Source organism: Mirounga leonina, unplaced genomic scaffold (genome assembly GCF_011800145.1).
Source record: "Mirounga leonina isolate KUSES-001 unplaced genomic scaffold, KU_Mleo_1.0 Mir_447, whole genome shotgun sequence".
NCBI lineage: Eukaryota > Metazoa > Chordata > Mammalia > Carnivora > Phocidae > Mirounga > Mirounga leonina.
In genome coordinates, this window is record NW_023270757.1 from 4,972,411 (window position 1) to 4,988,424 (window position 16,014).

A 16,014-nucleotide genomic window follows, 5' to 3' on the forward strand; every position below is an offset into this window, starting at 1 on the left:
CCTGGATATTTGATTGTATTAAGTAATTACTGTTAACTTAGTTTTAATATTGATAATGTGACTCTAAATAAAGACCCCTTATTTTTTAAAAATTATAATGAAATATTTATAGTTAAAATAATATGTGACTGGGATTCATTTCACTATAATATGGGAAGAGGGAAGTGAGTGCGGGTATAAATGGTAAAATATTGGCCACATACAGATCATTGTTGAAGCTGGTGATGGGTACATTAGGTTCATTATACTATTCTGTTCACTTTTTAAAATATATTTGTTTAAAGCTTTCCATTTAAAAAAAAAAAGTTTGAAAAAACAGAGGACCAAGAAAACTTAGAGAGATGAGAAGAATGAGGGAGGAAAGATCACCAACAAGGAAACACAAAGCAGCATAACATCAGGCCTCTCAGCAGCAACAGAAGAGACTGGGAACCAGGGAGGTAAGGCCTTCACATTCTAAGAGAAAATGACTTTAAACTTAAAATTATATTATTTTAATATATTAAAACCTATATTCGGCCAAAGTATATCTACTCTAATACTTTATTCATAAAAATCACACTCAGAAATGCAAAATCAGCTAAAACTTAGGTCTCGCATACCCTTTCTTAGCAGCTACTAGACTACATACGCCACTGGAGTAAAAAACACATGGGGACCTAGGAAACAGAGGAGCCAACAGAAGACAATGAAGTCCCAGGTGACTGCTGAGCCATGAGCCAGAGGCCTCGAAGGGTGTGATAATTTTCTGAGGAAGACCACATAAATTTGCCAAACGGAGCTCCTTGAAGGCTTTATCCATTCGCACTTTCACCAGCAAGACCCAGGAACTTTTAACATCACCCTCACCGGCACTGGGTGCTTTTTCTTTAGTCTTAGTATCACGAGTGTTATAACCTTTCTTACATCCTAGTGAGGTTAAGCATTTTTCACATGTTTGTTGTCCATCTGAACATCTTTCACATCTTCTTCAACATCCTTGGTAGATTTTTTTCATAAAGATTCTCTTTTTCTTACCAAATAGTGGGGGGAACTTAGATAGAGAGATACAGAGATAGAGATAGATTTACCTTTTGCTGTAAATATTCTTCCCATCTGTCTTTTTATTTTATTTGAAGTGGAGAATTTACTTATACATGACTTTAATTTTTCCTAGTCAAAGCTATAAATCTATTGATTTTGTTCCTCTGCTTTTATGATTAACAATATGTCATACTGCACTCAGAGAGCAAAAAACACTTAAATTTTTTTCTTCTTTATCAGTTTTTAATATTTTTACTCTTTTTAATCCAACTGGAAGTTATTTTACAAAATTATGTAAGATGGGAATCTAATTTTATTTTGTCCCAAATAGTTAACCATGTTTCAACATGAATTGAATAATCTTTCCTATTCTCACTGATTTAAATGGTATCTTAATATACTAAATTTTATACATATTCTATAAGTCTACTACTGGCCTTTCAATTCTGTACCATTGAAAATCTGGTCTTAGAGGTACTGTACTTTTTGGCCACTCAACAATCTCTTTTCCCCTTCTTTTGGTACCAGAAACCAAATTTTCTTTATAAAAATTTCTTTGGGGGGGGGCTTTAATTTTAGTAGAACTGAGAGATTTATTTGGGGCAAACTACCTCTTTCAATCAAATATTTTCTCTTTGGGATTTGAATCCTAAATAAATTTACAAAAGGAATGATACCAACTGTTACTGGTAAACAAATAAAATGAAAATTATTGATACCAATTCATCCTAACTCCATCCATCATTTCTGTTCCCAAGACCTCTGGAGATGCTCTGAGATTCATTTCTGAGCCTGATTCCCTAGCTTCCATCCTAATTCTGCATATGTGATTCCCATATTCTTCCAATGAATTCCCTATTGAAGTTAACCAAAGTTGGTTTCTGTTGCATACAATCAAAAAACCACAACTGATACATTACTAAAGCTTTATAATAGGTATTAACTTCTGATATAGTAAGTCTCCACTCATTACGCTTATTGAAATATTTTAGGGGCGCCTGGGCAGCTCAGTTGGTTAAGCGTCGAACTCTTGGGTTTCAGCTCTGGTCATGGGATGGAGCCCCACGTCAGAGTCCATGCTGAGCGCAGAGTCTGCTTGAGATTCTCTGCCTCCTCCTCTGCCCCTTCCCCTGCTCGGGCTCTCTCTCTCCCTCTCTCCCTCAAATAAATAAAATCTTTTTAAAAATGTTTGAGAGACTCTCGTGTAGTAGCTCTTCAGTCTTTCACATGAATTTCTGAATCTTTATTCCCAAAATAATTCCACTGAGTTTTTTATTAGAACTGTTTTAAACCATAATATAATCTAGGAAGGATTCATATCTTTTTAGTGTTGAGTGTCTCCAAAACGTCTCACCATTTTCTTTGAAGACTCTCAGTTAAATTTTGTAACTTTTTAATGTGTTTGTATTTAATTATATTCCTATTCTTATCACTGTGGTGAAGAAAAATTTTTACATGTTTTGTTCTCTGCTTATTGCTGGAATGTAAGAATGTAAGTAAAATTGTTACATATTCTTTTCTTCCTGGCCTCCTTACCGAATGTTCTTACTAGTGTCAATAATTTAAAGTTGATTTTCTTGACTATTCAAGTTATAAGTGTATCATCTGAAAACGATAAGAGTCATGCCTCCTTCTTTCTAACAACTATACTTATTGCTGCTCTGCCATCATATACTTCTCTGGCTAAAATTTCCAGAACAATGTTAAATGACAGCAATGAGTTTAACCAGAGTACTTCTAGGATTTTATCACTGAATTCTCTTTATAAATGCTTATTTACCTAATAACAATTACAAATTATGTTTAAAAAAAGCTTCTTTACCTATTGAAATACTTAATTTCCCATAAACAAAAGGAAAGTTTAAAGAATTAACAAATAGATTTCTCTCAAAATTAAAGTGATCATCAGTATCATTCTCTCATAAAAATCATTTAACTTTCATTTGTAACTTGATGCTTCTTTCCCATCTAAAGTCTCACCTGAAATGCATTCCATAAAACTATGCAGCTAGGACATGATCCAAACCACAAAATTAGAATTTAATATTATGTGCACAAAATTCTTCCTGTGTTGCTTCCTCAACCTTATCACGGAAGCAATTACCCTCAAACTTTCCAAATATTCCATGAGAATTAACTGTTAAAAATGGACAGATTTTAAAAATTAGGGGCAAAATATAATTTACTCAAATACAAAGTTTTCAAAGAAACCAGATATTCTATATAAATAAATGCTGAAAAATTTAGTATTATATTTTATGGCAGAGTAAAACTTTCTCCGACCTTAAATTACTGACTGGACCACATATATGTCTTAAAAGGATGAGAAAATATACCTCAAATTCTTTTCTAAGACGTTCTTCTCGTTGAGTGCTAAATTCAAGTTCACTTGTTTGTCGCCGTAGAAGATCAGAGCAGTCCATGTGCTCAGTTTCTAATTTTTCTACCTTCTTGTGCATATTTTGTACAGCATTATCTTGCTCCTGGAAAATAATTCATTTTTGCATCAATAAAGTTTATAAGCCAACAATCACAAAAATGTATTTCACAGAAGACAGTGAGTAACTAAGCTTGTGCTTCAACCATAGTAATAGGTTCACTTATATGGTTGACTCTTGAACAATATGAGGGTTAGGGACGCCCACCCATGAGCAGTGGAAAATCTGTATATAACTTTTGACTCCCCAAAAACTTGGCTACCAATAGCCTACTGTTGACCGGAAGCCTTACTGATAATTAACCCATATTTTGTATGCTTATATGTATTATGTACTGTATTCTTACAATACCTAACTTTTTCTTAATTTTTTCAGTATTTCTAGGCTACACAGTTCATCTCCAAGTTTTTTCAGATTGTCCAAAATCTCCAAAAAATTTTCCTACATATTCATTGATACAAAAATCCACGTGTAAGTGGACCCGTGCAGTTCAAACCCACATTGTTCAAGGATTTATAGACACTTGCCCTCATAAGCAAGAGAGGCCTAGATATTCCAGCAGTGTTTTGGAATATACCCATATTCAGAAAGCACTACTGGAGTTTTACAATTTTGGAGAGCCTGGCTGGCTCAGTCGGTAGAGCATGAAACTCTTGATCTCAGGGTAGTGAGTTTGAGCCCCAAGTTGACCATAGAGATTACTTAAAAATAAAAATTTTTTAAAAAGAATTACAGAGTTTTACAATTTTAGAGCTCTGATTAACACATGTTACGGCTGAAAATGTATATAGCTTACTATAATGTTATGCTAGTTTAATTGACCTCTGAGGGTATTTCCATAATGCTGTAGTCCAACTGCCATATATAATGTTTTCCCCTCTCATTAAAATTTTAAAATATTTTGTAATACAAATGTACATTGCTCCTTTGTGTGAGGGGAAGTCATTATCTTGAATGCCTAATAACGACCCTTGAGAGGTTTTTATGTGAGTTCTTGGTACTTTAACTAGGGTTATAGCTCTTCAAGTTGCATCCACTAGATGGCTGTGTTTCATTTCCTTCAGTTTTCAAGTTTTCAAATCTTTGTTGTATTACTGAAAGAAAAATAACATCAGGTAGTCTTCTACTGAAATCTCTCAATCTCCTTTTCCAGCTAAACTCAGAAATCAGAGTTGAATGTTATGAAAGTTCAAACATGAAGTTAACGCACACATCCCAGTGTTTTCCACAGTCAAGTGTCTACGTTCATCATTCCCACTCAGGTCTCTGACGCAGGCTCCTTTCCCACCTTCCTTCACCAGCACAAGCTTATTCAGGGACATACACACGCATAGGGATCTAAAATGGTTCCAAGTATTGCCGGCCACTCAAAATGTATCACCAGAATATGACTGAGAACGTCGCAAGCTCCAAAGACAATTCTCTGTAAAGGACTCTAACTTGGAAAGCACCGGGCAGTACCGTCCACAGTCAAAGGATGAAGAACAAAACCTCACATGATTCCTTCTCTCCACCCCCTCACTCACGAGATTACCCCTCTGTAGCTGACTACGCACGAACTCTTAAGAATGATTTTCTTCAGGTAACAGAAACGTCTTAATATACCGAAGCGCATCTACTCATACATTTTTCAGTCCTTAAACTAGCACAGTTAAGAGCAAAGCTGGGCACCAGAGCAGACTACAACCAGCATTTAGCACTCGCAGTTTTTCAATGGCAGTGTGGACTCAGGAATAAATGGTTTTATGAATAGCCATATGTCATCCAAGTTCACCATAACATATACGAAAGTACTTCGAAGAGCATTAAGCACTATACAAGGATAAGATACTATTTTTATTCTGCAAGATAGGTCCCCCTCCTTCAAGCACTCAATAGTGCCAGCATCAATTCAAATTCACTGTTAAATTATATGCCCTCTCGGGGCACCTGGGTGACTCAGTCAGTCAAGCGTCTGCCTCCGGCTCAGGTCCTGATCCCAGGGTCCTGGGATCGAGCCCCGCGTCGGGCTCCCTGCTCAGTGGGGAGCCTGCTTCTCCCTCTGTCTCTGTCTGCCACCTCCCCTGCTTGTGCTCTCTCCCTCTCTGTCAAATAAATAAATAAAATCTTTTTAAAAAAATAAAAATTAAAATATATGCCCTCTTGACTGACACATCATCTCTAACTTTCTGTCATCCACACAAAGTACTATGTATATTTTTAAATGAATAAACAGCAATTTACAAGGTTAATCACAATGTAAACCAAATAATCTGAAATAAAAACAAAATAAAATCTATAACCAAAAATGCTTGTATTGTAGTTGATGGTAATTATTTCAAACAATACTTAATAAATAAAGCAAAAGAAACTGAAGTATAGGGAAGTCTCATGAAATTAACTTATAAAATATGACTTGTGATTCCCATTCTATTGACAAACAGCACAGAAAACAACATGCAATCATTCCATTACACCAAACAAAGAGCATGTCCTTTATTCTGTGACACTTTCAATTTAATCCTATGAAAAGGAACAACAGGAAAATCAGTGATGGATCAGTTAGGGCTTATTCTATTCATTGGTGAGATTTTAACTTTATGATTATTACTTACAGTAATATGGCTTTTAAATAGAAGTCTTTCAAGATGTAGATGAAATTTCTGACCTAACAATCCCAGTTTTAATGCAGAGGTCAAGTCACTAATATGTGACAATTACTATATATCTTTGGATATGCATATAAAAACAGTTTTTATTTTAAAAACTGTCTTTCTCATATAGTATAGATTTTTTAGGAGTCCTACTTACATATTCAAGAAACTTACATAGGATTACACTAATTTAAAATTAACAGATTAATTTTCTAATGTTAAACTCACTTGGCATCTATTGTATAAAGGCGTTTTATATTACATCTTTTTATATTTTGCTGCATGGAGTTGGCTAATATTTTATATAATTCTTTTGTATGTATATTCATTAGTGAGATTGGCTATAATTATCTTTTCTTGTATCTTTATCAATTTAGCATAAAGATTTATCAGTTTGATATGTTATCAAGATTCTTCCAATCTAAGGGGCACCTGGGTGGCACAGTTGGTTGGGCGTCTGACTCTTGGTTTCAGCTGGGGTGGTGGTCTTGGGGTCCTGGGACCAGCCCCATGTCGGCTCCAGGCTTGGTGCAGGATCTGCTTGGGATTCTCTCTCCCTCTCCTTCTGCCCCTCCCGCTCGTGCTCACTCTCTCTCTCTCAAATAAATAAATTGTAAAAAAAAAAAAAAAAAAGATTTTTCCATTCTCTGGCAGAATTTATATAAAACTGAAATTATTTGCTCCTTGGATTTTTTTGTTGTTGTTCATTGGTGAAGCAATATGGGCCTGGAGTTTTGATACCAACTCTTATAAGGTTTTCTATTCTCTACCTCTTCTTAAGTTAGTTGGGGCAGATAGGAGGATTATATACATATCTTTCAAATATCCAGCCAGGTAACCCTACAGTGAAGATCACAGTTGAAAGAGCGAACCCAAACACTCAGAGCTTCTAATAAGCTTTGTAGCCCCCAACTCTTAAACGTAAGAAAAAGTGATCTTTTGAGGGGAGAAAAACAACATAAAAGATGAAATCTAAATCAAGGGGGAAGGGAAAAATCCTGAAAGAAACATATATAAGAATAAGGGACGCCTGGGTGGCTCAGTCAGTTAAGTGTCTGCCTTCAGCTCAGGTCATGATCCCAGGGTCCTAGGATGGAGTCCTGCATTGGGCTCCCCACTCTGTGGGGAGGCTTCTCCCTCTGCCCTTCACCCTGCTCATGTGCTCTCTCTCTCTGTCAAATAAAAAAATAAAATCTTTAAAAAAAAAGAGAGAGAGAGAGATAGAATAATCCTTCAAGATATCTTCAAAGAACAGACACAATTTCAGAATGGCAAAGTAAGGACCGCCAAAAATTCTTCCCTCCATAAAAGCAGCAAGAACACTGGCAAAAAAATGCCAAATTCAAAATTTTTATAACTGGAAATTAACCATAGGTTTGCAATAATCTTTTTTTTTAAGAGTTATTTTTTTTTTAATTTATTCATTTGAGACAGAGAGAGGCAGAGAGAGAGCACGAGCAGGGGGAGAGGCAGAAGCAGTCTCCCTGCTGAGCTAGGAGCACGATGCGGGGGCTCCATCCCAGGACCCCCTGGTGATTGCCAGAGGTGGAGGGTGGGGAATGGGAGAAATAAGTGAAGGTAGTCAAAAGCTATAAGATAGTAAGTTCTGGGGATGGTAAGTACTGCATGGTGACTTTAGTTAACAATACTGTATTGTATATTTGGAAGTTGCTAAGGGAATAAATCTTAAAAGTTCTCATCTCAAGAAAAAAACTGTGTAACTATGTGACAAGAAAGAGCCTACTATAAAAAAAGTATAGTCGAAGAACAAGCAAGAGCTCTTGAAAATTAATAACCCAAAAGAAGAAATGAAAATTCAGTAGAACAGTTACAACATAAAATTGAAGAAATCTCCCAGGAAATAGAACAAAAATATAAAAGGATGGAAAACAAAAGAAATTAAGGATGTCAACTTTATGCCAAACTGACCTTATAATTCAATTCCAATCAAAATTTCACCAAGCTTTCTTGGTGGAATATTACAAACTAAATCTCAAACTTACATAGGAGATTAACAGGCTAAGAATAACTCTATATATTAAGAATATGGAGAGGGGAACTTGTCCTACCAGATATCAAGACTTCCTCTAAAGCCATGGTAAATAAAACAACTCGGTATTGTTTCATAAATAGACACGCATGTAAGTGAAACAGAATACGGCACTCAGGAACCAAACCTTAGATAGAAAGGAACTTGACAGATGACAGAGACAACACTATAAATCAGTGAGTGGTGACAAACAGACAGTTGAATAATTGGTACAGGGGCATTTGGCTATCCTTTAGAAAAAAATAAAATAAAATTAGATCTTCCCATGCTACGTACAGAAAAAATATATATTCTCTTTATGACTTTAGGTTATTGAAGACATAAAAAAGCACTATTAATAAAGAAAAAGACTGATAAATTCAACTACACTAATATTTAAACCTGCATCAAATACAATATAATTGGCTCCATATTTACCCTGGGGATATAATTAGCCAAGGATTAGCAACCAAATAGATTAAAAACTCCTATAAATCAATAAAATATACAAACAATCTGAAAGGAAAAACAGAAAAATTATAAACTGGCCTGTTCACAAAAGAAGAAACATGAATGGCCAATAAATATAACTCAATGTCAGGGAAAGAGAAATATAAGCAAGAATGAGAAATAATTTTACACACATCTATTGCAAAAGAAACTATATCTAAAAAATACCAAGTATTCAAGAGACTGCAAGGGAAGAGGAGCTCTTCTTTTGAATTGGTACAACCACGTGGGAGAACAATTTGGCATATACTTTACCTCCAAGTAATTGCATATACACAAACTATGTACCCAAATAAACAAAAATATTTGATATTCATGAAAGCATGGTATATAATAATTAAAAGTTGGGAAGAATTTAAATCTCAACCAATCCAGTAATGGAAATTAATTGTGCGATATGCATAGGATAAAATACTATACACCAGTTCAACTGAATGAACCAGAGCCATGGATTAATTTGGATAAATCTCAAAAACACAAGTGAGAGGGGCGCCTGGGTGGCTCAGTCGTTAAGCATCTGCCTTCGGCTCAGCTCATGATCCCAGGGCCCTGGGATCCAGCCCCACATCAGCCTCCCTGTTCAGCAGGAAGGCTGTTTTTCCCTCTCCCACTCCCCCGCTTGTGTTCCCTCTCTCGCTGTGTCTCTCTCTGTCAAATAAATAAATAAAATCTTAAAAAAAAAAAAAAAAGTGAGAAAGACAAGTTGGACAAAGATTCATACTTTATCAAACTCTATGTATATTTTTAAAACACAAAAAATACCAAAATAATATGATACACTGTCAATGTATATAGACAGAAAATTAAACACCAACTTCAGAACAATGGTATCTTTTGTGAATAGGGTGATGGTGGGATGATGAAGTAATACAGAATAGTCAGTCTTAAATAACTGAACAATTTATTGCTTGTCTGTTTTTAATTCTGAAACAAATAGACAAACACATGATCTAGATGGTAAATATTAGTATATTAATGGTATGGTAGGCTATGCTGGGTACTGATTATATTAATCCCTATTCTTTTTTGTATGTTGAAATATTCGTTTTAAGTTTTACGGTTTATGGTTTATGGTTTATCAACACAACAGCTTTAAGTTTTATGGTTTATGGTTTTATGGTTTATCAACACAATTCAAGTCTGGGGTGCATTATAACATACAAGAAAATTCCAGAAGAGCTATAAGATAGTTCATGCAGTTGTATTAATTTGTCTCCTTGCAAATAAAGTTTTAAAAATTCTGTCACAGAATTTATTTTCTAATACAACAAAAAGCTACCGGGATCCTTACAGTGAAAAAGTAAGTGTGGTGTGTGTGGGTTTATAACAAAATCATTATTAAGGACAATGGAAATTGAAGGAGTTTTTCTTTTGTCCACTAGAGGGAGATGTTGAACTTAAAATATTTTAAAATGGGGCTTCTTTTTGAACTGACATTTACCATTGCAGGAAACCACATTGTGCTACTAGAAAATAAACTTGCTTTCTGTCCACATATTTCAGAAACACAGCCCAAAAAATACAGTTTTTATATGTACTCATATAAACAACATTTCTCAGACTCAAAAATATGGTTTTAAGTCTGAAAATTATAAAAGTATAGTTAGAAACATATCAGAGCTAAGGTACTCCTCCTTCCTACCTTAAGAAATAGATCAATTTAGCTAGTTACCATCTCAACCTAGTACATGTTTATCTCCTGAAATCCCCAAAGCCAGCACAGTTCTACAATCAGAAATAGTGTTAGCAGCCACAGAGTGTAAACTGGTACTAACTTTGTGTAATAGCGATCATAATGATAAATCCATAACCTTGCACACCAAGCAGTGATACTTTTAGGCATTTACACAGTTCAATCACTTGTCCAACAGCTCAGAGATATGGCCAGGAAGGTTACTGGATCATTTTTTCCTTTTTTTTTTTTTTTTCTTCTTTTTTAAAGTAAGCTTGGGTGGCTCAGATGGTTGGGTGTCTACCTTTGGCTCAGGTTATGATCCTGGAGTCCTAGGATGGAGCCCTGCGTCAGACTTTCTGCTCATTGGAGAATCAGCTTCTCCCTCTCCCTCTGCTCTTCCCCCTGCTCATGCTTGCTCTCTCTCTCACGCTCTGTGTCTCTCTCTCAAATAAATAAATAAAATCTTAAAAAAAAATTTATAAAGTAAGCTCTATGCCCAACATGGGGCTTGAACTCACAACCTCAAGATCAAGAGTCATATGCCCTATGGACTGAGCCAGCGAGGTGCCCCAAATCTTGATTAGAGCAAAATTTTGAAGGAAATAAAATGTCTTTCAATAAGGGATTCCTTAATATATATTGGGAATGTCCACATGGCAGAAAACCATGCAAACGCTACAAGAAAAATATAAGGATATCAAAAGATGGACACCAAACATACCGAGGAATAGAATTCCGTTTATGTAATACAGTGATAAACATTTATATCCCCTTAGAAAAGGAGTGGGATTCGAGGGGGAGTCATAGGACCTTCATTTTTGCTTTTAAATTTCCCTAAATGAGGACATTTTTCACAATGAGCACAATATATAGTAATTTTATAAATTGAATATAAAGCTATTTCCTGATTGGAAACAACAGGCAATACCAGAGCCGGAGTCACTGTCTATGCTGCTCGCTTACACAGGGCACCAGTGGGCAGTTTCCTAGGAAACCGCAAAGAAATGCTCCTTGCTGCTCTAGACCATTTCAGGCAAACTTCTGAAATACTTCGTTTCCAATGGAGCTTCCTCCAAGCTGTCCCTAGATCACAACTGTGCCTACCGGGTCAATCTTCCACACGTTGCCTCCACTCCTAATATCCCGCCCACTGATGCCTAAGCCGGCCCTGATACCTTCTTTACTGCTCCGCACCCCCCCCCCCACTCTCCCTCCTCCTTAGTGTATGCTGTTATTTTCAATCCACATTCCTCCTTTGTTTTTGCCATTACAGACTCTCCCATCCCTTAATCACTAGATACTTAAACTAAATTTAGTCAATGAAGGAGGAAAGGATCATTTTATTCCCTGGTTGAGTTCTAGAATTTGGAAAACAAGATAAATACGAAAAAAATATACATTTTCTAAATGCTTTCAATCCTACTGATAAATTATAGATTATGAAGGGGCGCCTGGGTGGCTCAGTTGGTTAAGTATCTGCCTTTGGCTCAAGTTGGCTCAGGTCATGATCCCAGGGTCCTGGGATCAAGCCCCATGTGGGGCTTCCTGCTCAGCGGGGAGCCTGTTTCTCCTTCTCCCTCTGCCCCTCCCCCCTGCCCATGCTCGTGCTCTCTGTGTCAAATAAATGAATAAAATCTTAAATAAAAACAACAACAAATAAGCATCCTCAAAATTCCCATTGCTAGAGCAGGAATGAGGAAAAAATAAATAAAAACACAACAAACAGCCATTTTAAATTGAAATTTTTAATAAATAGAGACCAAAAAATTAGAATATATATTTCAAAATCAACATAAATACTTTGTTTTTAAGTTAAATTGGCTTTGATTTGTTTGGGGGTTTTTCTGGCTTTGATTTGTTTTGAAATTTCAAATAATGCTAAAGAAAGACATGGAGTTTTTATGTTTATCGAAAGAGGACATGCATTTAAAAAAATGAGAAACACTTTTTTAAAATGAGGTAACTGCACTAGAGTTCCCATTAATATTCCAGAGAAGTACACCTCTATTTAGCGTTTCAATTACTAGGAAAGAAAAGAGACATGGCATAAAATTAAGATTTTTTTTTATAGTGGGACTGAATTCTAAAGCCCAGATGAAAGAAATACTACACCTGCTTTGTCTGTTAAAGATGGGGTTTCACTTAGAAGCGTTTTTTTTTTAAACTTATTTTAAAAACTGAATTCCCTTAGAGAGTTACACAAAGAGAACACTATACCATACTAACATCTAATTATAGGATGGAAACCTAAACCCATCAACAGCCAATAGAGAAGAGAATTCCAATCTATCCCTCGAGTTGTTTAAAAAAAGACTTTTAAAAATATGAATAGTTTCTTAAACTTGCTTTAAAAAGGCAAAACAGTTTTCTTTTGTTAATATTAAAAGGACAAGAAATTGAGAGCCTGAGCTCTGAACATTTCAGTTACAAACTACAATAAAACTTATCTTACACTAATATTACACTGTAGGTTAATTAATTGGAATTTAAATAAAAACTTTAAAAAACTATCTACAAAAGGTGGTAGTAACTAAGGAGTATATTCCCTATTTTTTCCCATACGTAGTAACTAAAGCCTGATACCGGGGTGCCTGACTGGCTTGGTCAGTGGAGCATGTGACTCAATCTCAGGGTTGTGAGTTCGAGCCCCATGTTGGGTGTAGAGATTACTTTAAAAAATTAATAAAATCTTAAAAACAAAAAAAGACGGATACATTATTCCTTTAGTACTTCATAATATAAAGTCTGTCATAACCACATACATTTCATCTAAGGTTTATAGGATTGACCAAAAAACTGCATCTAAAATCACATCATCCACACATTTAAATATAAAGGCTTTTGAATCATATTTACAAGTTTCGGGCTTCTGACTATTGGCACTGGAGATTTCTGAGTGTTCAGAAATGAAGAGTTTATTTTCATTTACTTATGTTTACTTGTTTGTTTCAGGTAGCCATTAAGACAATTATCAACAACAGTTCAAATGTTATCTGTTCTGTGATGGTTTCCCCAATCTCCTAGGCAGTTAATCAATTTCTCTTTCATGATCCCACAGCATTTTGTTCAAAATTTATTATATTTCAATATATTTTCTCTCTTTACATGTCTCTCTGTTTTAAGATCTTCAAGGACAGAAATCATATCTTCATCAATTTTGTATCCTCAGTACCCATAGCAGAAACTCAGTATGTACTTGAAGAAAGGAAGGAAGGAAGGAAGGAAGGAAGGAAGGAAGGAAGGAAGGCAGGCAGGCAGGCAGGCATGGAGGGAGGGTGGGAGGGAGGAAGAAAGGAAAGGCCACAAATTACAGACTCTAAGAATACCAAGAGGTCTAAAGAATGATTGTAATGTCTTTCCAGATTCTACAGATGGAGTGACTGGTAAGAAAATCATTGTCCAAGACCAAAGGTTTGGAAAAGCCATGGATTTGCTGGTATTTTGAATACTTACATATTCAACAAATTCAGTATTTCCACTGTTTACTGCCAGTTTTCACTCTTAAAGAAATAAGATGGCTCTTATTATCTGCACGTTGTTGGCTGCCTTTGTCTTGCAGAGTTGCTTGGAACATAAAACTACTCCAAAATTTATTTTAGATAGATATTTTTCATTCATACAATGTGTATCTTGGATGTCTACAAAGACTATATTTCAATTTGTCATTTTGTATAGAGAAAAATCTCTTATCACAAAATAAGTAATAGAAGAAATTATGGAAATTTATTTTAAATTTTAAGTTAATTGGTCAGTGAATTAACAGTTTGAATTTCTCTTATCTCTCTTTCAAAATAACTTACATATAATCTCCTGAAAAAAATGCACAGTATACCAAAGTGAGAATCTGTTGACTGGTAGTCTTCCCACATTAATCACTCGGTCTATGATCTGAGTAAATCATAATCTCCATCTGCTCATCTACAATGGGGGTTGGATATAATCAGTTCTTTTCCAACCAGACTATCTGAAGCCTTGGGGATTCTGTGTGTTGGGGGAAAGGAGTAAACAGAACACGATTAAGAATTTGCTCTTCTTGGGGTGCCTGGGTGGCTCAGTCGTTAAGGCTGGAGGGGTGGGGGGATGGGGTAACTGGGTGATGGACATTAAGGAGGGCACGTGATGTGATGAGCCTTGGGTGTTACATAAGACTGATGAATCACTACCTCTACCTCTGAAACTAATAATACATCATACGTTAATTAATTCAATTTAAATAAAAAAATTTTTTTTAATTTGTTCTTTAAAAAAGAGTTGAAAATCACTATGCTATATTAATTTATAAGTATCCTTTAATAACTAAAATCCAATCATTCTATTTCTTTATGCTATTAAAGATTGTGAACAGTCTCATATTTTAAACTGGAAAATAAAATACCAAATGTATACATGTCTCAAAAAACATAATTTATGCAACAGAAGTCACCCAACTCTAATTCTGATAGTATCTTCTCGTTACGGTTGCCCATATTGTCATATAACCACAAATGAAACATGACCTTCCAGAGATCAAAGATTAGGAATCATTTTTGTGTTGAGTAAGCTAGCCAATTATTGCACTAATGTAATTTTTAATATCATAAGCATTAAAAAAGACATATTTAAGGAACTGAATTATTATTTTTAAAATACCTGTACTATAAACTGTAACTCTCTTCTTTCTGCTTCCCATTGTTCTGCTTGTAATCTAAACTCCTCCAGTGCTGTCTCCCTGATATGAGACTCCATCTCATTCTTCTCCTGCTGTTTTTCCAACGCTTCCTTTATATGAATAAAATCTTGCTTTACTATTAGATCAATCAAAGTCATCTTTCTTCCTTCATCCCCAATTCAAGTGTACAAAGGGCTCTCCTTACCTATAGATGGCTAAAACTCATAATTTATGTTAAAATCATTAATAGAAATATATTATACTTTGCTCATCAGCATATAGAATATATGTAATCTATATGTAAATCTATAGGTAAAGTAGATAATATGGAAAGTTCTAATTACCTATGAACAAGCTGTCTGGATTATCCCTCGTAATTTACAAATAAAACTCACAGAGAGGGCACCTGGGTGGCTCAGTCATTAGCAGCTGCCTTCCTCCTGGGATCCAGCCCCAAGGCCTGCTCCCTGCTCGGTGGGAAGCCTGCTTCTCCCTCTCCCACTCCCCCTGCTTGTGTTCCCTCTCTCGCTGTCTGTCAAATAAATAAAATCTTAAAGAAAAAAAAAAAAACTCACAGAGTACACTGTATTTACGAAAGGTGATAAGAAAGGAATTTCGTGCAACAAATCAGGATAAGGAAATGCTACAATGTTAAACACTTAAAAAGTCAAAATTTTAAGGTTTGGACTGCGACTAATTTCTTGTTCTACAGATAATACTTGCAAAAGGCTTTTCTTCTTGGGTTTTCCTAGTTGTACTACATTTATAAGATCTAACTTGGTCAAACTCTTAAAAATATAGGGGCGCCTGGGTGGCTCAGTTGTTAAGCGGCTGCCTTCAGCTCAGGTCATGATCCCGGGGTCCTGGGATCAAGCCCCGCATCGGGCTCCCTGCTCAGCGGGGAGTCTGCTTCTCCCTCTGCCCCTCCCCCCTCCTGTGTTCCCTCTCTCACTGTGTCTCTCTCTGTCAAATAAATAAAATCTTTTTAAAAATCTACTAAAAAAAAAAAATATATATATATATATATATATATATATATATATATATATATATATATA

The 16,014-nt window shown here is 35.5% G+C and overlaps 1 protein-coding gene across 1 annotated transcript in view; it reads right to left on the reverse strand.

Moving 5' to 3' along the window:
• The window catches only part of CCDC171 (coiled-coil domain containing 171), a 304,487-nt gene that overhangs the window by 246,743 nt on the left and 41,730 nt on the right, over nt 1–16,014 (reverse strand). Inside the window, exons 7-8 of the mRNA XM_034987955.1 lie at nt 14,938–15,066; nt 3,360–3,506 (exon numbers count right to left, since the gene is read on the reverse strand). Coding sequence (XP_034843846.1) covers nt 3,360–3,506; nt 14,938–15,066 — 276 coding nt within the window. The remainder of the gene's footprint in view (nt 1–3,359; nt 3,507–14,937; nt 15,067–16,014) is intronic.